Source organism: Mytilus galloprovincialis, chromosome 9, assembly GCF_965363235.1.
Source record: "Mytilus galloprovincialis chromosome 9, xbMytGall1.hap1.1, whole genome shotgun sequence".
In the NCBI taxonomy this organism is placed as follows: domain Eukaryota; kingdom Metazoa; phylum Mollusca; class Bivalvia; order Mytilida; family Mytilidae; genus Mytilus; species Mytilus galloprovincialis.
In genome coordinates, this window is record NC_134846.1 from 28,083,723 (window position 1) to 28,109,142 (window position 25,420).

The following is a 25,420-nucleotide window of genomic DNA, read 5'->3' on the forward strand; positions in this document are numbered from 1 at the left end:
TATAACAGATTTTAAATACATGTTTTAACATTGTTTTCTGTCAGTTTCATTAGAATGGAGATAACTGTATTGTATTTTAAGCTCCAACGGCATCAATAAGTGATTTGATGGTCGCAAATATCTGTTTATTGTCTCCTAAAACATTATATAATAAAATAGAGAATCAAAATGGGGAAGATGTCAATGAGACAACAACCCAACCAAAGAGCAGATAAAAGCTGAAGACTTAAATGCAGTGGGAAAAAAACGCACTCAGAGATGGGCCTCATCTGGCCCCTAAATAAAAATGTGTAAATCATATACTTGTATGTATCTTCATGTATTATTTTCAATAAAAAATAAAATATGTAAGATATGTCTGTAAGGATACAATCTTCAATATATCCAAATTTTAATTGTGTTGTTTGTATGACACACACATCTATCAAACAGGCAACCAGTCCAGTTAATACACCTATCATACCCATGATCAGCCATCTTAAAAACTCAGTCTTTATGTAATCCTATAAAAACGATAAAAAAGAAAATCATGATAAAACTATAGTACAAATCAGCTTGTACATGTATGTTACATTTATATTGCTTTACTCTTCATATCCACTTTCTGGTTTCGTAGATATTTATTTTCTACAATTAAAACTATAGATAAAATGTTTTATCTCATATTTGTTACAAAAACTTTGAACAATAATTTGCATAATTCCTACTGCTACCAGGGGCAAATGTGCATTTACCATCTAATATCAATAGGATAGCCATATCTGCATTATCACTTGCAAAATATATGCAAATATATAACACTGCAGCAGATTATGATAAAGAAATAATAAAATACAATATACTCTCATGCAAATACAGGTTGTTTATGGACTTGACCACCAAAACTTTTTCACAGATCCATCATGCCAGGTGAGCTAAAAAGTGGTGGTCCTAAGGTTTTGACCACAAGAATTTGCAAAGGACTTGCACAATTTCAGTACATGTATTTTGCAATAAAAATGAAAGTGAAAACCAGCATATTTCCCTCAAGGACCACCAGGGGAAAAATGTTTCAAGAACTTTGGAAGATGATCCTATCCATCCATGTATGAGAGAATATTCCTATTGTGGACCCCCCAGATTCTAAGGGGTCATGTCTAGTATTTTTTGTAAATAGAACCTCAATTTTCAGACATGAAAAAGGTTAATATGTTCCTGGTACAATAAGTAAACAACAGATCCTTTATGAAATTAGGTCAATTCTGCCCATATATCTTCAATTACTTTTTTTGTGTTGAATAACAATGGAAACAACACAAAAAGAAAAGGTTTGCAATTTTGCTAAAAGCTATTTCCATTGTCACTGATGAATTTTTGGAGAAGTGTGTCCAGCATACAAATTAATAAGCCTGTTATCTATGATGAGTCCCTTAATTTATAACTTTTCAGTTTACTTTTGCCTATTTGAAAGTAACAAGAATTTGTGTGAACAGCTGAGAGTCATTACCATCTTTTACAAATAATCTCTCACAACTTTAGTTAGTTTTCTCTCTTTTTCTTTGGTATTTTCTTGAGTCTCTATTTAATTACCTTATTTGTATTATTTTTAAGCATCTCCTCAAACAGGTCATTTTCAACAATGTCATAATCCAAACTCTAAAAACAGAAAATATATTTATCATCATAAATATAAATAAATAATGGCTGTTTAATCTAACTTTCTCTCTCTTTTTCTTCTGTCAGGAAAAAATGGGAAACAGATAAGATTTAACTTTTTTATATAGCAATCTACATTTTCGCAAAAAACACTGTTAGAAATCTTGAGTCACTCACAATGGTTGAAAACAAACATGTTTGCTCATATTAGATATTGTACATGTATTGTGTCTTTCCGAACTCACGAGATGGTATTTCAGTGGTTTGTTCATTTGTTTCTGTATATCTTATATGGTTTTTTTTTATTATTATTGTGTACATAAATCAGGCCATTAATTTTCTCATTTGAATTATTATACATTTGTCAATTGTGGGCCTTTCATAGCTTTCTATTCGGTGTGGGTTTTGCTCATTGTTGAAGGCAGTACAGTAACCTTTAGCTATTAACTTCTATGTCATTTGGTCTCTGGTATAGGTTTGTCTGATAGGCAATCAGTTTACATTTCCTCATTTTTATATGTACATGATGTATTGAAACAGTCCTTTTTTTTATGCAGAATTCTATAAACTTTGTTTGTGAGGATACAATTCTAAAATATTCTATTATTTACCCTACAAAAAATGTTAAATTGGTATAAACTTAAGTAGTTATAAAAATAGCAAACACAAGGATTGACGGTCTATATGAAAATTGGTTTGATGAGCAATGAGTAATCTTTAAAGTTTTGTATAAAATAAAACACAATAGATTACACCAGCTTATATTGTGAAAATCAAATCTCAGCAGAAAACTGTTTGTGTATTGTTTGAAGTAGACATGAAGTATTTTTAACTATGATCACTCAACAGGATGATACCACTCAACACAATCATTTGATAATTTCAATGTTCATCTATGATCCAACAGAGAGATTAAAATACACTTTATCCAACAATCTAAATCGCCAGTCAGAATGGTTTAAGAAAAAAAATGTTATGGTTTCTTTTTACTTCAGGTCTTTTTTTCACCAATTGTTAATTTGAGCGTCACTGATGATTCATTTTGTAGAAGAAACATACGTCTGATGTACCATGTGTACTAAGAGATTATAAGCCTAGTATCATTGATGATTTTTTTTACATTGAACTTATGATTAACTTTGGCTTTTTTTATCATTGAGACACAATGTACATTTATCTTACCCCAAAAAATGTCAGACAAATGGGGAAGTATCATAATGATAATTATGTTTCAATTTCTGCAAGTTATATCACTTTGTTCTTAATTAATTATCTATATATTTCATTATTCATATATGTACCTCATACTTTCCAGACAGTATCTTTTCATCTGGTATGTGTTTAGGTACATGTGTTTTACGGGGTTCATTGATACTACTGGTCACTGTATTGACTCCTTGTTGTGTTGACGAAGAAGAGGTATAAGATGCCTGAAAATAGATAATGAAGAATAGGTATCAGAAGCCTGAAAATAGATGAAAAATCTTATAAGATGCCTGAAAATAGATGATGAAGAATAGGTATCTGATACGTGAAAATAGATGATGAAGAATATGTATCAGAAGCCTGAAAATAGATGATGAAGAATCTAATAAGATGCCTGAAAATCGATGATGAAGAATAGGTATCAGATACGTGAAAATAGATGATGAAGAATATGTATCAGAAGCCTGAAAATAGATGATGAAGAATCTAATAAGATGCCTGAAAATAGATGATGAAGAAGAGGTTTAAGGTGGTACCTAACACTACAAGGAGATAACTCTGTAAAGTCAGCTAAACATTTTAATTACGTTGTGTTGTAAAAGGAATATTAAGCTTCTCAATGATCAAAATTGGTGTTTATCAAATTGCTATATAACCAGTGTAATTTTTCTGACAAAACGGTTGGTTCAAATTTTTTCAATTTTTATATTTTTGTTCAAGTGTCAAAGTAAATACTTTGACAAAATTTTATGAAAATTAAACGAGCCAAATTAATTTTAGTGAAAGTGTTGGGTACCACCTTAAGATGCCTGAAAATAGATGATGAAGAAGAGGTTTAAGATGCCTGAAAATAACATCAATGATGATTGTAAATTCAGAATCTTTTGTCTGTTTTCATTATTCCAATTGTTGAAAAATGTACAAAAATGTGAGATCAATTATTGTAATATGTAATATTATCGCTATTTTTACAAAATTTTCCTTTGATCTTGCTGACTGATTATTTCTTTTCTCAGTGATGTCAAGTGTTATAAAAAAAATCACTAGAAACTAAGGGGGCACCTCGCGTTGCTAATGAAAATGACAACGTCTTCATAGGTAAAATAGCGATTTATAAGCAGGTTATCGTTAATCATCTCAATTTGATTGCTGTTCTCACTTTCGCCTTTCTGGCTCAAGAGAGAGAAAATCATCAACGATAATCTTTAAATATAGTGATTTCTGAGTAAGATGAATCATACAAATGTTTCATGTAATATAACACCTTATAGACAGAGAAATGACTTGCCTTAAAGTACAATCATGACAATGTATAGATTTTTATTGTAAATGCATATGTTCATTAAATTAAAATGGCAATAAATAACATGTAACCAAATCAAAGCATTCACTGTCAACAAATCATGAATGAAGGGGTATGGCCAAATTATTTCAATTTCAATGAGATGTTCCAATGCTAATACAATTGAAATTTCAACTCACTATTGGTCTCACAATGGAAAATAAATATGAGTCAGTGATTGGCCTCCAAAAAAGTCAATACCCTGCAATTAATTTTTGCTTCTTTCATATGACAGCCTTACAAATGCCTTATGCTGATATATATAAATAACAAAAAATGCTAGAGTGGGGTGCTCATTTTTGCCATAACTTTTTATGTTTTCTGCAGTTTATGTTCAGGTCGTTACGTTTATGATGTATACTGATATTTCTATATGAAGATAACATCAAAAACAAAATATTCTTAGCTTGAAAATGTGTTTCTTTGAAAAAAAGTCATCTGAAAAGTTAGATTAAAGGCTATTTGAAATTTCCTGATGTTTTGACAAAGGAGGACATATAATCACCGATTTTACAAATCTATTTAAAACCAAATAACTGCAGCTCTAAACAATATTAATCAAATCAATTTCATTATACATGTAGAATAATTTAGATGAATAGCAGACATTTCAAAGGTATAAACAAGGAGGTTATATTAGAAGGAGAGAGGACGAAAGACGATAATTACACATAAAATGTTACCGACTTTTCTGTAAGTGGGTGTTAATTACTTGAGATCGACTCTGTCACAGAGGGAGATTTTGTCCTAATTACATACCCGAGTAAGAACGGAAACACCCGAGGTGTCATAAACTGACCGGAAATATAATTATTTACATACATGTATTAATACGATTTTTTTGTGATATTTTTTATTAAGTAATCAGAAATTAAAATTTTATGTTTAAAGTTAACTTCTAACCAATAGAAATGAAACGAATATCTGTCTCATTGCCGTCAATGTTTTTAATTTTAATGTTTAACGTCAATGGCTAGCACTTTTACGTTGTTCCCGATAAATTTCTCTATGTTTCAATTGCAAATATTCTTTCCGGTCGTTACCGGTCACCGTAACTAAAGTACTTTACATAATTGTATATTTTCTATGATTATTATCTGCCAATTCTCATCAACAGGAATTGACAGGTGAAGCGAAAATCTTTGTTAAAAGCAATGTAGTGTTGAATAAAAACTGCACACTAATTTTCCTTTAAACCCTCATAACTTTGTCATTTCTTTATCTTTTTTCACGGTAGACAGACGATTGATTTTGAAATTGCGCGTCCAATCTTTTTACATATCATAAGCACCTATATACTGCATTGTTACCAAAAATACAACTGAACTTTAACGAACCACTCACTGATAACAACCACGTGACATATGCGATTTATCTAGTAGCCCGAACTGCTCGCGGTAACAGCCCGGTACATCAGAGGGCCATGTCAAGTGGGTGCTAAACATGTCGGTTTCTTTATATTTTTATCATTTTTCTCTGATCGAACTGCTATCCTGGGGATGTTAATTTTGTATCAAGCAGAGTGTTCACTCTCCTTCTAATATAACCTCCTTGGTATAAAGGACTGAAATTTAGGGCATTCAGGTCAAAGAATTACTTAGAAATACTTCTTTGAAATCATTTTTTTATTCAGGAAATTGGCCAAAAATTGTTGTCTGTTTTTCAGTCCTTTATGGTAAGTTTAAAAATAATATTTCTTATAATAATATAATTTACCTGCATCTTTCTTCTATTTCCAACATCCTTTGAAGTTTTTACACCTCAAAATCATGAAATGGTCAGGGGCGGATCCAGGATTTTGGAAAGGGGGGGCGAAATTAATTTTTTTTTGGGCTAAAAACATAAAATAAAGTAGTATGCACTTTTTTTAAAAACCGTTCCTGGCGTGGGGCATACAATGTATTTTGTAATTGCTGTAAAGGTGTTTATAGGGTTGGACATTTTCGATGCTGTATTCTCCCTATTTTTTGTCTATCATATAAGAACATTCCGGTCAGACATTAAAACCCCTGCCACAAAAAAATTATGCTCGTTTTATTCATCATGTTCATTTAATGCCATACAATTCTGTTGAGATTTTTGTTTTCAATCCAGATACGGCCAGAATTTTTCATAAAGGCCACACCCAGCAGGCAGGTTGCAGTCTGGTCTTGAAAAATGTATTCCATATATCAGTTCGGCGAAACAGACATTCCGGTCAGACATTACGGCAAAAATCAGAGTCAATTTTTTTCTCTCAAATATCTAAGACTGTCTCCTTAAATCCATTGGTTCGTACTTACGACTTTAAATTTATCTAGAGCTTAAAATGACTGCCCCAGGGATCATTATTCAGCCATGTTATTTTAAAATAGGCTGGGGCGTTTGGGTTTTTCGCAGTTAGATGACTCCTTTGCTGGGGAGTCTATAGGGTATTACTTTCTGTTTGGTGGTATAGTGAAATAAAAGTCAATACTTTGTTGCTATGAAGGTGTCATGATTGTCATCCTCACTCAGCCTAAGCATTGTGTTACTGTAATTTGACAGAGCGACGCACTGGTCAACTCCACCATAGCGAATCACATGACTTTGATAATCAGTAAATTTCAGCAAAATATATCTTTCTAAGTAAAGAATTGTCGCATAAAAATTAAATACAGAGTACTAAGGTACACGGGAAATGGCAAAGTCTGATTAATCATTTTACCAAAAAAAAAAAAAAAAAAAAAAAAAAAGTCCGAGCAAAGGGGGGGGCGTACGCCCTCTACGCCCCCCTCTGGATCCGCCACTGATGGTGAAATTGTGTCCCTGGGGAATATGAGCGCCCTACTCTAACAGTTTTCTCTTTATGAACTTATGTGTTTCTTGATTTTCTGGCGGACATAAAATATATATTTTTTTCAGGTATTCAACCCTTTCCTCCATAATGACGCCTTTTGACGTCACCCCCTTTACTCCATAATGACACCTTTTGACGCCTGTGTTGTACCTCAGTTGAAATGCTTTGATCATGACTACAAAATGTCTGCATCAGACTTAAAAAAAATTGTATCCAATATGAAAAGGATATTCATGAGAATTATCTGACTTGAATTTCATTGATGAAATATTAGTTTCACAATGTATTTTAAAACACTTTAAATCTGATGGTTTTTTTAACTGAAAAAAATCCTATGCGAATCAAGTATATTACAAAAAAAAAATCCATGGAGGAAAGGGTTAAAAATCAATTTTTTATAATTTATGTTTTTTAATATTATTAGACCTTTGTTGCTTCTAGCATGTCTAATCTGAGGCTTCAGCAACACATGTTCAATTGAATTCAATTCAAAGCTTTATTTATAGACGGCATGTAAATTAACAGATAAACATATCTCTGAGCTTTTATAATCGACAAATACATAAAGGATTGATACATAAAATGTTATTGTCTCAGATCTTATCATATTATATGAAGGCAAGCCCAATTTTTTTCATATTACCAAAAAGTTTACAGAAACTTCCACCAATTGTGTTGAACCATAAGATGTTGTATTTGTGCTTTTGAGAGCACTACCTCTTTCAGAAAGTTCAATGTATTCTGTGCATTGTTTTCCAATCAATGTCATTTTCTCTTTACACTTTCAAACTCTTAGATTCAATGAAGATATCCAAGATGGCAAGAACATGAAGTATAGATTTGTTTCCTTGTATCATACATTTTTAAATTCTTTTTGCCGGTTGATTTCTAAGATTTGACTCATAAGTTTTTGTTTCCCGCTTTTAAGCAGCTAGGGGAAAAGAAAACAAAAACTGTCAAAACTGACTCAGAAAGTTCATTGTTTAATTGCGAAACCGAAAGTATGGTGAAGGAAAAACTTATAAAATATATTCAGTTATCCATGATTGTTTGCTACTATATAAAAGCTAGACCTGTTGTTTCAACATCTTTTTCTGTGGTTTCAACAGAGATGATTGTTCGTTGACGTCTTCCGCCATCCTCTCACGTGTTGTTTGTTGTTGACATTAAATCAAAATTATTCTGAAGTAGGGGAACCTGCCGAGGTGTTCCGATTAAAAAAATAGTCGCTTAAGATCATGAAAAGTCCCGAGGTAAAACGTATTAAAAAATGTATTGCAACACCGATAATAGTATATACATATTGAAAGAATAAATTAATATTAAAAGTTTTAATGATATTCAGTACCATGAATTGATCCTTGAAATCTTTTATCCCAATGAAGAAGAAAAAAAAATAGTCCACTCTTCAAATCAAATACAGTCTGAGGGTGAAAATTGTTACACTATTAGAACTTCCTTATTGGTGCTTGAGGACAGGATCCTGTTATGAGCCCCCCCCCTTTTCCCCTAGTCCCTCTCCCTTATTATCATAAATCTCAGATTTTTAAATATATATCTATAATACTAAAATAACGAGGTCCAATTTGTCAGCCGTCATCTGGTAAAAACGACAAATCAAAGAATTCAAGTTTATATATATAACTAATATAGGACAATGGTGTAGATTAAAAATTACACCATCCAAGACCCTTTTGTTTTCCGCATAATTAATAGTGCCAATAATTAACAAGTTCCGGGTCGAATCCGATACCGATACCAATAGTATATTCACCTGTTACCTATTACCTAATCTGTACGTTCCGCATCTGACAGGCGCACCACCAAACGGTGTATTAAGGACTTTGCTATATACACGGGACATAATCACAGGGTTGACACTACTAAATTCAATCATTGTCAAAATGTTCCCTATTGTAGTATTTTAATCAGTAATACTTTCTAAGATAACAATACGAATACTAAAAATCTGGACTTAAAATAAAGCGTATAGGTACAGTTTTCAATTTGTTTATAGTGGACAGGACGTAAAACAGCGAATAAAATAATTCAACTTTATTTCATTGCTGTTGATTAAAAAATACTCCATTCCAGGACCTTTTGTTTTCCAAATAATTAATATTACCAATAATTGATAAATTCCAGGTCGACGGGTTCAAACAGAATGATTTTGAAAGCTGAGAAAATTGTGTATCTTATAATCGGCATTACTTTATCAGATGACAATACCAATACTAAAATAAGGCTTATGCATAGTTAAATACTTTAATTCAGTCACAGACCCGCGATATCACGGGTGTGTTCTAGTATCACTTATTTGCACCATATATATTCTAGACTAATATACCATATTTTTACTCTAAATATACATGTTTAGTACTATCAACGTGAATATCGACTATACAGACGATAGCTTAATCAGTGCCGGCAAAATTTTCTTCTAAACATGAAATTACTCCAATAATTACATGACGTATGACATATTAAAAAAAATAGATTAAAGGTAGCTTCATGGTATACCACCATCTTGGATTATACAATCGCGGAACAAAATCGGTCTAGTTATTTGCCCAAATCTGCAAATTTGGAGACAGATTTACAATTTATTAGTTCGACTGTTTATTGATTTAAGAAAAAACCTGTAGTATTCATAATATTTAAACAAATATCAAATTTTGTGCTTTTAGAATCATTTTTCTCAAATAAGCCATTTAAGGGTGGATAACTCTTTTGGAGGAAGTGCAAGCCTACGGCTTGGTTCGTTTTCCCAGGGTTCTTTAATGCTTCCTAAGAGTTAGCCTGGGGTCCTGGCTAATCTTGTCAGTATAGCCAGGCGTGTATCAATATACTGCCTGTTAATGATTGGTTAATACTAATTTTGTCGCACAATGTTTGTTTAACATCTGTATCCAATCAATTCTTGTTTAACATCAATTAGTAAAAATTAGAATGTAATTATTTTTCTTTATGAGTCGATATCATTTCTAATTATTAGTATGATGATAATTAGTAAGCAGAAAAGGGTTCATTCTTATCAGCAATCACCTGGTGAGAAAGTTAAAAGTTTAAGATTTCACATAACCAAGGTGTGAATTGGATTTCAATTTTGCTGGTTTACATCAAACATCAAATTTATGCAAATATTTATTCAGCCTCACTTTAGATTCAGAGTCAACTGGCACTGAATCGATCACATGGTATTTGTTCCCCACCTGGCCCTAACGACGCGCAGCTAGATTGGGCCGGATCCCAGGCTACCTAAGAGTCTGTTTCCTGGGAACGTGAGCCCGCGTAATTTAATAATAGAATATAAGAAAAACTGTGTAAAATTAAATAAATATATAAACAAGTCTAAAACGTAAGTGGTGGACATACTGAATACATTAAATAATTGCATGGGAAATAGCACAATTATCATGTCCGTCTGATTTTTTTCTTCTATGCATTATACCTTTCCGCTCACATTTTTGTTGCTTGTTTAGCTGATGGCTAAATCTGATTGCCGATTTCATTTTTGAAATCAAAATATATCCTTCTTATAATTATATATTACCCTCCGTCAGTCTGCCCGTTTAGGGAGACGGATTTATAAAAGTTTTTTCCAAACTTGTTTCCGAATCCCATATTTGAACTTTATGTAACATTGTAATATTTATCATGACATTTTTTATTAATAAATACTGTTTAAACTAAGTCTGCTCGTTTAGCTGTCGGCGTACTTCTATAACTTTTATAACTTCTTTGGTTTTGTATGAAACTAGTTGTGTGTATCTTCTATATCAGTGATTCATTATATGATAGTTCCTTTAAAGTTCAGAGGAAAATATTTGATGCATATTCATGACTTATAAGAACAATGTAAGTTTCATCGATCACCTCGATCACTCGACTTATATTTTAAGCACGTCATGATATAAACTTTCAATCGGAACAACTCGGCCTTTCTGGTTGCACGAAGAAATAACTGCTATTGTACTGCGTAGCGAAAATGGCCGAGTAGTTACGATTGATAAACTTTTAGAAAAAAAATATTTACCAGAAGATAACGATAACTACCGAAGAATGACATATTACTCTCCCGATTCCCGATTTATTAGATATCGATAGACGGCAATTGCCAATGAAGGCTAATTCACACCAAGCGTGACATGTATATAATAAGAGGGTGATAAAATTTCGGCAAATATCATCTGCTTTTGATGTGGGTCCAGTACCTTTAGGGGCGTAGCTGCCGTTAGGCACTTTAGGCACGTGCCTACACATAATTTTTTCACAAATATTTTTTTTTTAATTAAAAAAAAAAATAAACAACGTTATATGTAGATGAACTCCAGTGAAGTTGTCACAACTCTAATTATCGAATGTCATGTGTACACTTGTCTCTCGTCCTTTAATAGTGAATGGATCATTGGATAGAATTGAATGTTTTTTATGTGTGTACCTTATATAGAAACTATGAACTAGAACTTCGGTTCAGATCATTTCAATTCTATCAACAAAAAGTTGAATGAACCTCAACTTAGACACATGAATTTTTAATTAGTTGTTGTTAGTTTTCAACTAGCTTTCCACTTTGTCTTCACCCGACTTGCCAATGTTGGTCGTCCGTTTGGCTGTGCAGGATGTATAAATACGTAGTCACGTTTTGTCAGAATGGGGACATTTAATCTTATGCCTAGTTGTAGAGAAAATGCCACTCTTTGAGGAGTTCGTAGTTGGTCTACTGAAAGGCAAAGTTTCTGCTCCTATCCAATAATCCCTCATTTTCCAATGCATGGCATTTTCAAATTTCCAGACCTTCGTCCTGTACAACACCTATTATAGGACTAAGTTCCCTGTTGTGTTTATTGTAAATAATCAATTTGGTTTTTTTTTTTTTGTTTGTTCTAAACTTGCATTAATATTTTACACTGGATGTTTAAAAATCAATCCATCAACTAGCTTCCAGTAGTTTTGAGTATATATTTACCTGTAATGACCACAATTATTCAAATTCCTAAGCAGGTAGGGATTTTACAGTAGAGCGGGATATAAAGAAATACGAATTTCTTGAATTTTGTTACTTTAGTATGAACAGAACAGAACTTTTGCATTAGGCATCGACTATGTGTGTATGTGTTTGTGCGGCTAGGGTGAAGGTTTAAGAATCAAAATATTGATGGTTGGTGTCTTTCTAGCCAAAAGGCTGAAATCCGTCCCCCCCCCCCCCTGAACCCCCTACCAGGGCTCTGCCCTGGACCTGCTGGGGCCTTAAGCGGCCCCCAGACCCCCTGCCGATTTGTGCCTACAGTTGAATGAATGCCTAGCTACGCCCCTGACTTTATCTATGGCTATTATATCTATGATAACACTATAGTATAAAATGCATCTAGTTTTATACATATGGAATTTTATCGTATTACTTTAAAAATCTACGTGTTCTAAATTGAAAACATGTGTTAAGTTAGATGGTCAGTGTTCAGAGTTTTTTAAGTTGTAACGCAGGATTGATGCAAGGGGAGTCATTATCCCCCTTTTTATATTCTCTCTATGTACATGATATAGAAATAGAAGTAATCAAACAGGGTATTGAGCCATATAAAGTCAGAATGTTAAATTTATATTTGTTCATGTACGCAGACGATACAGTTCTTTTTAGTGAAAGTGTTATTGATTTACAAAAAATGATAGATACTGTGAATGGGTGTCCATCACAGTATGGGTTACATATAAATCTAAGTAGGACAAAAATTGTATTTTTTCGTAATAGAAGTAAAATAAAAGAAAATGAAAAATGGTATTTAAATGGTTAAGTAGTAGAAGCATGTAATGAATTTGTTTATCTGGGTTTATTGTTTAATTATAACGGTATATTTACTGTACACAAATTAAAAGACACTAACTGAACAGGAAAGAAAAGCTACTTTCAGCTTACTTAGCAAAACTTACGATGATTTTTTTAATACAGAAACTTTAGTATGTTTATTTGATACTTATGTTACAAGTATTATGAATTCATAAAGCCGAAGATATAGAAAAATTGCATTTATATTATATGAAAAGAAGTTAAAAGTTAGAAAAGGAACTGTTAATCACATGATATATTTTGAGTTGGACAGAGTGAAGGGGGTACAGAACACCTAAGAAAAGATAACTCTTACTCATAGTCTTATTCATTGCTACGTTTTAAAATTATGTGCAATATGCAAGCTTTTAAAAGATCATGATCAGAATGTTTACATTATTGCTAAGACCAACTGTACACCCTTTGTTATTCATTTAATCTTTTAATACATTTAAAGTTACTCATTTTCCATAAACGAATCTTCAATGAGACATAATAGGGAAATTTCAAAGTGAAATAAATTTACCGAAAGAAAACCAGGACGTTATTAGAAAAGGAGGGAAACAGAAAGAGAAAGGAACATAACTGTTTTCGTTTTTACTTGGCAATGCCTAGGTTTTAAATAAAATGAAATAAAGTACAAAAAGTCAAAAGTCTAAGGATGCTACCATTTGATTTAGGGGGGGGGAGGGCTAGGATTTAAAATTTTGTTCTGCATTTTTTTTAATAGTTGTAATCATCATTATTGTCCTGCATTTTTTATTTTTCATTCTTTACGGACCTGCAATTTTCATTAGTTTACTGAAATTGTTTTCATAAATTGTCATCCTGCTTGTTATGCCAAATTACTGATCCTGTCTTTGTTTGTTCAAATGCCTGTCTTGCCTTTTTTCAAATTTAATCCAAGCCCCCCTCCTCAAATGAGGCCGGGTGGATAGGACCTTTATCGGGACTCCGGGATCGAGTGTTTTTAAGGTTGCGATTTAGGAATTGACCCTTTCGAGATCCGGAAATTCTTTTTTCGAATTTCGGGATTTAAATTTATTTAAATTCGGGACCTCGATATTTTGTGTTTTTAAGCCGGGATTTAGGGATCAGGACCCTTCCTACCCCCTCTCAAATGGTAGCTCCCTCCGACTATAAAATTTTAACCAAATAAATAAGAATCCCTGGACAATTGCACAATGCTTATGTTCGTAGATCTTCTTATCAAATTGATTAAATCAAAACTAAATTGACTCCACAATACTTTTTTTTTAAACGAAACATGTAGTTTTTAATGAAATACACTATGGCCTTAGTAATACATGTAGTAATGTAAAAAAGATTACGAATAATTTATAATTTTATAATTGCTGTCATATTTTTTGAAGTGCAATGGAATATTTTATTGCATGATTTATATTCATGTATAAAGTAAGAAGATACCCATAGGGATAATCAACCACCAGCGCATCATATACATGTCACGGAACAAGGCAAAAAGAAGAAAAAAACGTCCGATTCAGTCCAAAAAAAAAAAAAACACTACACATATTTTTGCTTTGAAATTTTTAATTCATCTGAATAAAAAAAAATATCTTTCTAGTATCTTTTTCCAACCTTTATCCTGACAGTTGTAGAAAATTAACGGGTGTCTTCTATTCCGTTCGCAATTTTAGGGAAAGTAAAGTCTATATTTAGAATCATAGTTGAAACTGAAACTACACAAGTATGATATAAATAGAACATGTCATTTTCGCTTTATCAAATTTAAATTTCGAAGGGATAGCAAAATTTGTTATTGTCTTTTGTTGTGCTTTTGTCATGTTAACTTGTATATCTTTCCGATTTCTTTTTGTCAAATGCAATTTTGGAATAAATATAAAAAAGGAAGTGTGGTGTTATTGCAAGTGACAAGTGAAAATGTTTCTTCTCAAGTCTCAATTCAAGATTATTACTGAATAGAGTAATCATTCTCTATAATAATAAGGGGCCCCAAAAATAATGTGAAACTTGTAACTGCCGTGCTTTTAACTAAAAACCAGTTGCATCTAATTTTCATAACAGTATAAGGATTTTACACAGTCAGCTCTATTTCATCTCCAATGAGCCGTGGTTCTTTTGCACCAATGGTTTTGTTGTTAAGTTTTGAATTGTATATTTTTTAATCTGGCCAAAAGACCAATAAATTGAAAATCTTGATCATGTAAAGCATCTGCCAACTTTAAAGCTTTTCCCTATGTATCATGTGTATTTTTGACGTGTCATGCTTTTAATTTTCAACAGCTCATATCTCAAATCAAAAATAAGTGACATCCATTTTAAACCTGCAACTGAAAGTCGGGGATGGGTATATTGTTTTACCCTTGGCCGTCTGTCCTTCCGTCCCTCCCATTATTGGTATATAGTTATTTGGCATAACTCCTCCTACTGTTTGATTCCTAGGAAGTTTTCACTTTGCTGTCTGTTGAGTAGTTAAGTACGTACACTGTGCTTCAATAGAAACGATTCCATTTTCAAACAATTTTATGTGACTAAATGTCCATTATGTATTCCGTGTGCATTGAATGGGTTGACATTTCATAAATGTGTCTATATTGTTGTATGGTCGATTAAAGCTTGTGTAATATGATTTTTAAAAATAAATATGAATTCATAACTACATAAAAGTCAGGGCCCGTACAAGTGTTTCTTACCAAAATCCACGATTATCGTCCTTAAGGTCAAAGTTCAAGGTCACATGAAGGTCGAAATTTTAAGAAGGCACACCACCTTATGATGATACATCCACATGATATAAGGCCTAGGTCAAAAGGCAAAGAAGTTATGGCCTACATGGTTGTGTTTTCACGGAAAAAAAACATAAAGTTGACCTTGAGGTCACATTTGAAGGTCACACAAAGGTCATCATGATTTAAGACACTTAACCCTGTGATGATACATCCACATGCCAAATAGCTAAGGCCTAGTTCAAAAGACGAACAAAAATATGGCCATTATGTACTTTTTGAATAGATTTTGCTCTTATTTAATGAACCAATTTGAGGGTGGGGCGTCATTTAAACATAAATACCAAAAAATCTAACGGTTAAATTTTAAAACAAATTTGCAAGAACAACCGACTAGTATAACACTTCAAATGCTTAGTTTTATGAAAAAATTAAACGACACATTTTTTTTCAAAAAAAAATTCTTCTTCAAATACTTGAAGCACTGTATTCACTTTTTGGGGCTGATTCTGATACCCCCTATTAAAGTTTGGGCAAAATTTTAAATCCGGAATAAAAAACTTACAAGAAAGGGGTATCAGTGAACTAATATTCACCTCAGCTATCATTATTAGCTATGCTATTGTCAATTTAGGATTAAATTTTTAATTTTTTAACAAATTCAACCCTATACCCATATTTCAGAAACTTCCAATTTTGGCCGATACTAGTATGTAAAAGATGCCATATTGGAGTTGCCAAATCTTTTAAACCTATGGTTCAAATCTTTTAAAATTTTTACAAGATGTTAAGATTGGCCTAGTTTATCAATGAAAAAAAATTAAGAAAAATTAAACGACAGGATTTTTTTGGGGTATAGTGTTGGGTACCCCCTTAATAGATATGTAAAAATGCTAACCTATTGGTTGAGACTGTAAGATACTGAGAACTGTATTTTAAAACATGTCATTGAAATAAAAGGGGGACGAAAGATACCAGAGGGACAGTCAAACTCATAAATCGAAAATAAACTGACAACGCTATGGCTAAAAATGAAAAGGACAAACAGACAAGCAATAGTACACATGACACAACATTGAAAACTAAAGAATAAACAACACGAACCCCACCCAAAACTAGGGGTGATCTCAGGTGCTCAGCCGGAAGGGTAAGCAGATCCTGCTCCACCTGTGGCACCCGTCGTGTTGCTTATGAGATAACAAATCCGGTAAATAGTCTAATTCGGTAGGTCACATTCATGAAAGGGAATGGGATTGTAGTTACGACGTAAGGAACATATCTGATATCATTTGTGAAACGGTTATTCCATAACGGTCAACCAAGGATTTGTATAGTAAGAAGGCTTCTTACTATACAAATCCTTGGGTCAACTTGGCCTACTAGTGATGGCGTGACGTCCGTAAAATTTACGAAGGGATGATTTCAACTTCCATGATATTTCTTCCATTTGGAACTTATATTATGACGGGACTTATATTCCGTGACACTCTCCCCATTCCAAACCCTCTTTTGTGTCTCACAGAGAGAGAAAATGTTTTGTTGAAAACAGATTATAAAAAAAGTATGGAAATAAAAATGGAAACGGAAAACTAACAAATAATCTATCATATTATAAAAACAATATGTGATCATATGTATATTTTATCAAAATAATTGAATAAAATCAGGTTAGGGATCAGCACTATTTAATTTACCTGAGAGTATAACAGTCGGAACAATGTCGGACGAAGAAGACGACCCGATTGAACATGAGGTGACAAAACATTGCATTTTAATCTAATGACAGGTTCAATTATGAATTTTGTTAGAGAATAGTATACTTGCGTTACATAGTTAGCTATAAAATACTTGAACATTTTGACAAAATTGAAATTTAATCATTTGGGATTGTTGTTTGGAAAAAGGGGGAGGGGTATAATTTGTTAGTTCAAGAACTGAAGAAGTTAAAAAAAACTTCACCATATAGCAGACATATTTTACCACACTATATTCACAATGTCCAATTACTCTTCTATCCTTTAAATATTTTTGTAAAATTTCGAACAAAGAAAGAGTATATAAAAACATTTATTCTGTTGTAGACCTGGAGATATAAAGGTAGCCTAACTAGTTGAGTAAGGGAAGATCTTCTTTGGCTCAATTGGTTAGAACTCTGCCTTTAGATCCTAAGATTTAGGGTTCCAATCCCGCTAGTACCATCCATAGATTTTCACAACAATGGCGCTGGGAGCATCTGCTACTAGTACAAAAGTTGTTTATAGAATATTGCCTGGCAGTGAAACGTTAGAATTGGTCATGAGGTTTGACCAGCCCATCATAGGATACCATGGCAATTCTAGGTGGCATCTAGGGAACTGGCCAGAGGGTTTCCGAGTAGAAGTCTCGGGGTTGTACAGTAGTGGACCTGTGAATTGCTCGGATGGATGGTACGCAGCCCGAAAAAAGAAAAGGGGGAAGAGTGTTGTAGACCTGGAGATATAAAGGTAGTCTAACTAGTTGAGTAAGGAAAGATCTTCTTTGGCTCAATTGGTTAGAGCCCTGCCTTTAGATCCCGAGATTGAGGGTTGGAATCCCGCTGGTACCATCTATAGATTTTCACAACAATCCCATCTATAAATGATCTATCAGTGTTTGTTTAATTATTAGGCTTAATACATTGTAGATCTTAATAGACAAGGAACTCACTATACAAATCCGTGGCTTAGATCAACCTCAGAACAGCATCTCTAAAACTTACAATCAGGTCTAAACAACTTATATATGTGCTGCCTTGTAACACAGATGTCCCCTAACAACTGAAAGTTGAAAGTTCATCTGATTGATTCCTAGAGTATCTAGAATAAAGTTTGTGTTTTAATTCCCATTTCATCAAAAAACATGGCCGCCATGGCTAAAAATAGAACATAGGGGTAAAATGCAGTTTTTAGCTTATAACTCAAAAACCAAAGCATTTAGAGCAAATCTGACGGGGTAAAATTGTTTATCAGGTCAAGATCTATCTGCTCTGAAATTTTCAGATAATCGGACAACCCGTTGTTAGGTTGCTGCCCCTGAATTGGTAATTTTAAGGAAATTTTGCTGTTTTTGGTTATTATCATGAATATTATTATAGATAGAGATAAACTGTAAACAGCGAAAATGTTCAGCAAAGTAAGATTTACAAATAAGTCAACATGACCGAAATGGTCAGTTGACCCCTTTAGGAGTTATGGCCCTTTATAGTCAATTTTTAACCATTTTCCGTAAATCTTAGTTATCTTTTACAAAAATCTTCTCCTCTGAAACTACTTGGCCAAATTGAACCAAACTTAGCAACAATCATCATTGGGGTAACTAGTTTAAAAATTGTGTCCGGTGACCTGGCCAACCAACCTAGATGGCCACCATGGCTAAAAATAGAACATAGGGGTAAAATCAGTTTTTGGCTTATAACTCAAAAACCAAAGCATTTAGAGCAAATCTGACATGAGGTTAAGGTAGATGGGGTGTCTAAATTATAATCCATAGAATCTTTTAATAATTTGCCAAAATGTAGTTCATATCCTGCTTGTTTAAAAACATTTATAAAAAGAATGGGTCACCGGACTTATTTTCACGCTACAGGTTGTTCAAAATTGTCAAGATTTTGTATAGATTATGCATGGAAAACCCATTTTTCCGCCATAAAACGCAAACCACACCATAGAATTTGAGATAAAATATGAGAAGATAGCTTCAATATTATGCTTTCAGATAAGAAAAAGAAAAAATGGGGTCACCGGACTCGTTTTCTTGCTACATGTAAAAATGGGTAAATTCCTAACACATTCTATTGTAAAAGTAACACTATCTGGATTATCTGCCCTTGCATTTGAGTTGCCTCCCCTTATTTGACAAAGTTGGAAAAAAATGAATCAAACAAAAGGATTCTTTTTTTTGTAAAATACAATCATAAATATGATCAAACATGGCATTTTCTATATTATAATGAAAATTCTTACACATGAATTACCTACTACTATAAAAATTTGCACATTTCATCAAAGATCTAGACCTTGTTTTCTAGTATTTCAAAATCCAAGATGGAGGAAGACACCCTATCTACCTTAAATGGTTTATCAGGTCAAGATCTATCTGCCCTGAAATTTTCAGATGAATCAGACAACCGATTGTTAGGTTGCTGCCTCTGAATTGGTTGTTTATATCAAAATCTGTACTTACCTGTCTGAAAAACATTTGCAATTACCCTTTGGTAACCCCTTGCAATCGCTAACTTTTAAATTATCTCCCTTTCACGATCTCCCGAATAGAAGATCACTTTACCTTCAGCGAAAATGGCTACAGCCTGATCGCATTTGGTTTAAAAGCAATCGTTATTATTATATTAGGTAAGAATAGACATCAAATGAATTGGAAGCGATGGAAGACAAGTATAAGAACTGTGTAAAGTGTAGCTCACGTATGAACGTGTTAGATACGCATGAGGAATGCTATAGACATTGTATTTGTCACAAGGCTTTCCCGTGCAATATTTGCCGGGAATGGGATGATGAGAAGCGATCGCTAGTTGATAAAATGTTGGAGAGAGCGAGGTCGAAGCTTTCTCTTTCTTCAAGTGCCGTTAATCCTTCTGTGCAGGAAGCAGGCAAGAAACTTGAAACGGCAAAGCTGAGTGAATTGGCGTCGCCGGCAAAACATGACAAACTATCAAAAGTTCGAACTGATCATAGTGCAGATGATGGTGAAACTCAAGGTACGGGAGTACATTTTGAAGCAGTTGAATTTAACAAATTTATAGCAGATCAAGTGCAAATGCAATTGAAAAAGTTGTTACCACAGGTACAGACACAAGGCCTTATTGCAAGTGATGCAATGCATGCTTCCATTGACTCGAAATGTGAAATTTCGGAGAGTCAATCTTTGTCTAGGCCAAGGGCCCACTATAGTAAATTTATGCCATCTGATGATCAGATTTCTGTTGTTTCCCATGAAATCGAGGATGAAATAAGTATGAGTGGTTCAGCTATTTCTGATGAAAATAATAATGATGCCCACTCTCAGTCACAACATTCTCATGAAAAAGACTTTTCTCTGTTTAGTGAAGGAGCACCAGGATCTACCGATAAATAAATTGACAACCAAATTAAAAATAGATTGTTCAGAGGAAACTGAAGTAGATTCAGTCAGAACTTCCTATTTGCCTTCAAGACTAAATCCTGGCAATTCAAATAAATCAACTCATTTAAAATTACCTTTAGAGGGTACTACAGTTGAAGTTTTCAAGAATGTTGAAAAGGAAGCTATGTCTGGTAGACTTAAAAATAGGTCAGTTCGTCTAAGAGATGATAAGGCTTTTATGGTGTCGAAAAAAGATTTCACAGAATTTTGTTCCCCTCCAAGGCTTGATGATAATATAGAGGAGGGTTTGTCATCTACTATGGGCAATAAGAAAAAAGGTTTTGTAGACCGTAAAAAGTTTTCACACTCTTTACCTTCCTTCCATAAGGAAATGGATGCTGAATTTAAAAAGGTTGACAACTCAGCTAGGACATTGTTAAGAAGTGTTTCATATGGCTCTTTGATAGCAAGCTATATTGATGTTGCTGATTCAGAGGAAGACAGGGTAGAAGCATGTTCAGCTTTAGTAGCATGTTTCAAGTCTATGGCAGATATGACTTCACGTATAGTTGCTAATTCTGTTATAAACAGAAGAAAAATTTTCTTAAAAAATGTTGATTTTACTAGCAAAGCCACATCAGCTAAATTGTTGAATTTACCTTTGAATGGCGCACAACTTTTTGGCGGTAAATATTTTGATACTTTGCATTCCTCAGCTGAAAATATAAGAGATGCTAAAGAAACACAAAACGTTTATCGTTCCTGGATGGCAAAAATTTGATGAAGGATCTAGAAAAAGAAAATCTCAAGAAACTTCTAATGTATCCTACAACAAACCTGCAAAACATCAAGATATGATAAGCAGGATTTTAATGACCGTCATGGCACTGACACTTCGTCTAATTTTCGTGCCTTGCCAGCAAAACAAGGAGGAAAAGGATCTTTTTTATGGAAAAATTCCTCCCAGAAAAATTTCAAGAAATAAACAATTATTTGTCTGCGGTAAGTCTCCAGGTAGGAGCACGGTTGTAACATTACCACAGTCAGTGGTTTCAAATAACTCAAGACAAGTTAGTACTTCAGATAGTGAAGAACGGTTTAATTTTAGATTTCATAAGTCTTCCAGCTTTTACAGGAGTAAAAGAGACAGTTGTACCCAGAGTAGGTACAAAAAGGTCTTCTATATTAGAAGAGGTAAATTCTTTGTTAGAAAAACATGCTATAGAGCCTGTCCCGACAAGTGCAGAAAATCAGGGTTATTACAGTACAATATTCATGGTACCAAAAAGACAGGGAGGTCTCAGACCAATTCTAAATTTAAAATCACTAAACCAGTTTGTCATACCTCATCACTTCAAAATGGAAACCCTCCGATCAATTCTAAAAAGTCTGAAAATTGGGGACTGGGCAGTAAAACTCGATTTGCAAGATGCATATTTCCATATACCCATTCACAAACATTACAGAAAATTTCTCCGCTTCAGCATTTTGGGAAAAAAGTATCAATACCGAGCTCTACCATTCGGTCTATGATCGGCTCCAAGGATTTTCACAAAAGTGATGGCAGTAGTAGGTGCGTTTCTGGGAAAACAAATGATTCACATATTTATGTACCTGGACGATTGGATGTTAAAAAACAGCAGCAAAGTAAAGCTGACAAAACAATTACAGTACACTCAAGAATTGTTGAAAAATCTGGGTTTGATAATCAATGTGAAAAAATCTTGTTTAGTTCCCACTCAAATAATAGAGTATCTAGGAGCAGTGATTCACTTAAAAGAAGGTCTTGTGTTTCCGTCTCTAGAGAGATTCAAAAATATAAGTCAGATGATTCAAATATTCCTAAATTCACAAACAGTAGAGGCACGTGTAATGTTGAGACTACTTGGTCTAATGGCTTCATGCATAGATTTAGTTCCATGGGCCCGACTGCACATGAGACCACTTCAGCTTTATCTTCTAGCTTGGTGGAGACCAGCTCTACACAGTTTAAATCATTTGATTCCACTGTATCAACCACTCCAGGAACATCTATTCTGGTGGCTAAACCGAAGAAATTTTTTCAAGGGAGTGCTATTAGAACAGGAATCTGCTCAGGTGACTCTAGTGACAGATGCGTCACAGTCAGGATGGGGAGCACATATAAACAATTATCAGATAGCAGGTGTTTGGTCGCCTCAGTACAAAGTAAAACACATCAATTGGCTAGAACTCAAAGCTGTGCAGTTAGCACTGCAAACATTTCTGATAAAAGTACAATTCAAAAGTGTGCTAGTGAGAACAGACAATGCAACTGTCGTCAGTTATCTGAACAAACAAGGAGGTACGCGATCCCCAGACCTTTGTTACTTGGCATGGGAGCTTTTGAAATGGTGTATAAATCACAATGTCAAAATCCAAGCTGTTCATATTCCGGGAAAAAAGAATATTATAGCAGATGTCCTGTCAAGGGGGAAAATGACCATTCGTTTGACAGGATGGACATTAAATATGACAATAGTGAATTTGTTGTTCCTTCAGCTAGGAACACTAGTAATAGATCTGTTTGCGACTTCAATGAACAAGAAGCTGCCAGTGTTTTGCTCTCCTTGGCCCGAAGAAACAGCAGTGTCAATAGATGCACTGTTAAATGAAATGGACAAATCTATTTGCTTATGCATTCCCGCCACCGATCATTCTAAACAGAGTATTACAAAAAATACAGAAAGAGGACTGTGTAATTTTACTGATAGCGCCAATGTGGCCGAGACAGTCGTGGTACAGTCAACTTCTCAACCTGTTAATAGACTTTCCAATACAACTGCCTGTACAACAAAATCTATTAAGTCAAAATGGAATTTTTCATCCAAATCCAAGTGTTCTAAATCTTGTAGCTTGGAAAGTGTCAAAAGATCTTACACTGCAAAAGGATTTTCACCAAAAATTGCTTCAATTATTTCCAATGCACGAAAACAATCAACACAGACAGTTTATAATGCAAGACTCAAGCTATTTGACAGCTGGTGTCAAGAACGGAGTATCAATCCCAGTACGGCAACTGTGCCAGAAATAGCTGAATTTCTTATGTTCTTACATACTGTAAAGAATTGTAAGCCAAGCACTTTAGCTGGTTACAAGTCAGCAATAGCTTTAATACATTCATCTAAAGATAGAATTTCTATTAACATGGATTTGCGTAATTTAATTAAAGGATTGTACAACATTAATCCACCAATAAGGCAATTGGCGCCAAATTGGGATTTGCCGTTGGTTTTGCTAGTGTTGACAAAGACACCCTTTGAACCACTAGAAGAAGCAGAATTGAAATATTTAACCTTAAAGACAGTTTTTCTTATGGCATTAGCTTCTGCTGCAAGAGTCAGTGAATTACACAGTTTCACTATTAATGACAAACATTTCAGGAAAGAGCAAAGAGGTATACGGTTGTTGCCAAACATGCAATTTCTTGCTAAAACTCAAACTTTGAATAAACCATGGGAACCAGTATTCATTCCCAAATTTGAAAACTATGCTACAGATCCAAACGATTTACTGCTGTGCCCTTGTAGAGCACTACTAGCTTATATTAAAAGAACTGAAGTTTTGCACAAATCACAAAGACTCTTTGTAACATATCAAAAGAATCATCATGTAGAGGCTTCTAAGAATTCCATTGCACGATGGATTGTGAACACGGTTAAATATGCATATGAACATGCAGATACAGACACACTTCAGTTTGTGAGAGCTCATGATACAAGAAAGCTCTCAACTTCTTGGGCTTTATTCAATGGACTTTCCTCTCAAGAAATTTTAAGAGCAGCTCATTGGTCAAATGAGACAACATTCACCTCATATTACTTGAAGGATGTACCAGATTTGGAATCTCGGTTTGCAAAAGCTGCAATTTTGCATACGGCTAACAGAAGACAGAAGAAGTATTAAGGTAGATATTTTTTATTTACTAATTACTTTCTTCCTCTTACCCACCACCTTTAGGTTTATGCTGCAAATTCTTTGCAAATGTTTTTCAGACAGGTAAGTACAGATTTCGATATAAACTATGGTTTTTTAAAGTAAAAACCTTGTTTATGATAAATCTGTACTTACCTGTCTGACCCTACCCACCTCCCCACATGAGGAAGTTAAGTTTTATATAATGTATATAGTTATTTCCGCCTCAGGTAAAGTGATCTTCTATTTGGGAGATCGTGAAAGGGAGATAATTTAAAAGTTAGCGATTGCAAGGGGTTACCAAGGGGTAATTGCAAATGTTTTTCAGACAGGTAAGTACAGATTTATCATAAACAAGGTTTTTACTTTAAAAAACCATAATTTTAAGGAAATTTTGCTGTTTTTGGTTATTATCATGAATATTATTATACAGATAGAGATAAACTGTAAACAGCAAAAATATTCAGCAAAGTAAGATTTACAAATAAGTCAACATGACCGAAATGGTCAGTTGACCCCTTTAGGAGTTATGGCCCTTTATAGTCAATTTTTAACCATTTTCCGTAAATCTTAGTTATCTTTTACAAAAATCTTTTCCTCTGAAACTACTGGGCCAAATTTAACCAAACATGGCCAAAATCATTATTAGGGTATCTAGTTTAAAAATTGTGTCCGGTGACCCAGCTAACCAACCAAGATGGCCGCCATGGCTAAAAATAGAACATAGGGGTAAAATGCAGTTTTTAGCTTATAACTCAAAAACCAAAGCATTAAGAGCAAATCTGACATGGGGTAAATTGTTTATCAGGTCAAGATCTATCTGCCCTGAAATTTTTAGATGAATCGGACAACCT

The 25,420-nt window shown here is 33.7% G+C and overlaps 2 protein-coding genes across 5 annotated transcripts in view; one reads left to right on the forward strand and one right to left on the reverse strand.

The window, feature by feature from the left end:
* The window catches only part of LOC143044732 (H(+)/Cl(-) exchange transporter 7-like), a 53,431-nt gene extending 45,200 nt beyond the window's left edge, over positions 1–8,231 (reverse strand). For 2 of the 3 annotated variants that reach the window (XM_076216840.1, XM_076216838.1), the window contains exons 1-4: positions 7,645–7,785; positions 2,937–3,065; positions 1,570–1,635; positions 371–503 (exon numbers count right to left, since the gene is read on the reverse strand). In XM_076216840.1, coding sequence (XP_076072955.1) covers positions 371–503; positions 1,570–1,635; positions 2,937–3,065; positions 7,645–7,770 — 454 coding nt within the window. In that variant the 5' untranslated portion in view covers positions 7,771–7,785. Of the gene's footprint in view, positions 1–370; positions 504–1,569; positions 1,636–2,936; positions 3,066–7,644; positions 7,786–8,074 lie in introns of those variants that run through there. The other variant, XM_076216839.1, reaches the window with a different exon arrangement.
* Positions 8,232–17,208: 8,977 nt separating this feature from the next.
* LOC143044733 (DNA-directed RNA polymerase III subunit RPC5-like) overlaps positions 17,209–25,420 on the forward strand; it is a 36,025-nt gene continuing 27,813 nt past the window's right edge. Inside the window, exon 1 of one of the 2 annotated variants that reach the window (XM_076216842.1) lies at positions 17,209–17,289. In XM_076216842.1, coding sequence (XP_076072957.1) covers positions 17,254–17,289 — 36 coding nt within the window. In that variant the 5' untranslated portion in view covers positions 17,209–17,253. Of the gene's footprint in view, positions 17,290–24,348; positions 24,559–25,420 lie in introns of those variants that run through there. The other variant, XM_076216841.1, reaches the window with a different exon arrangement.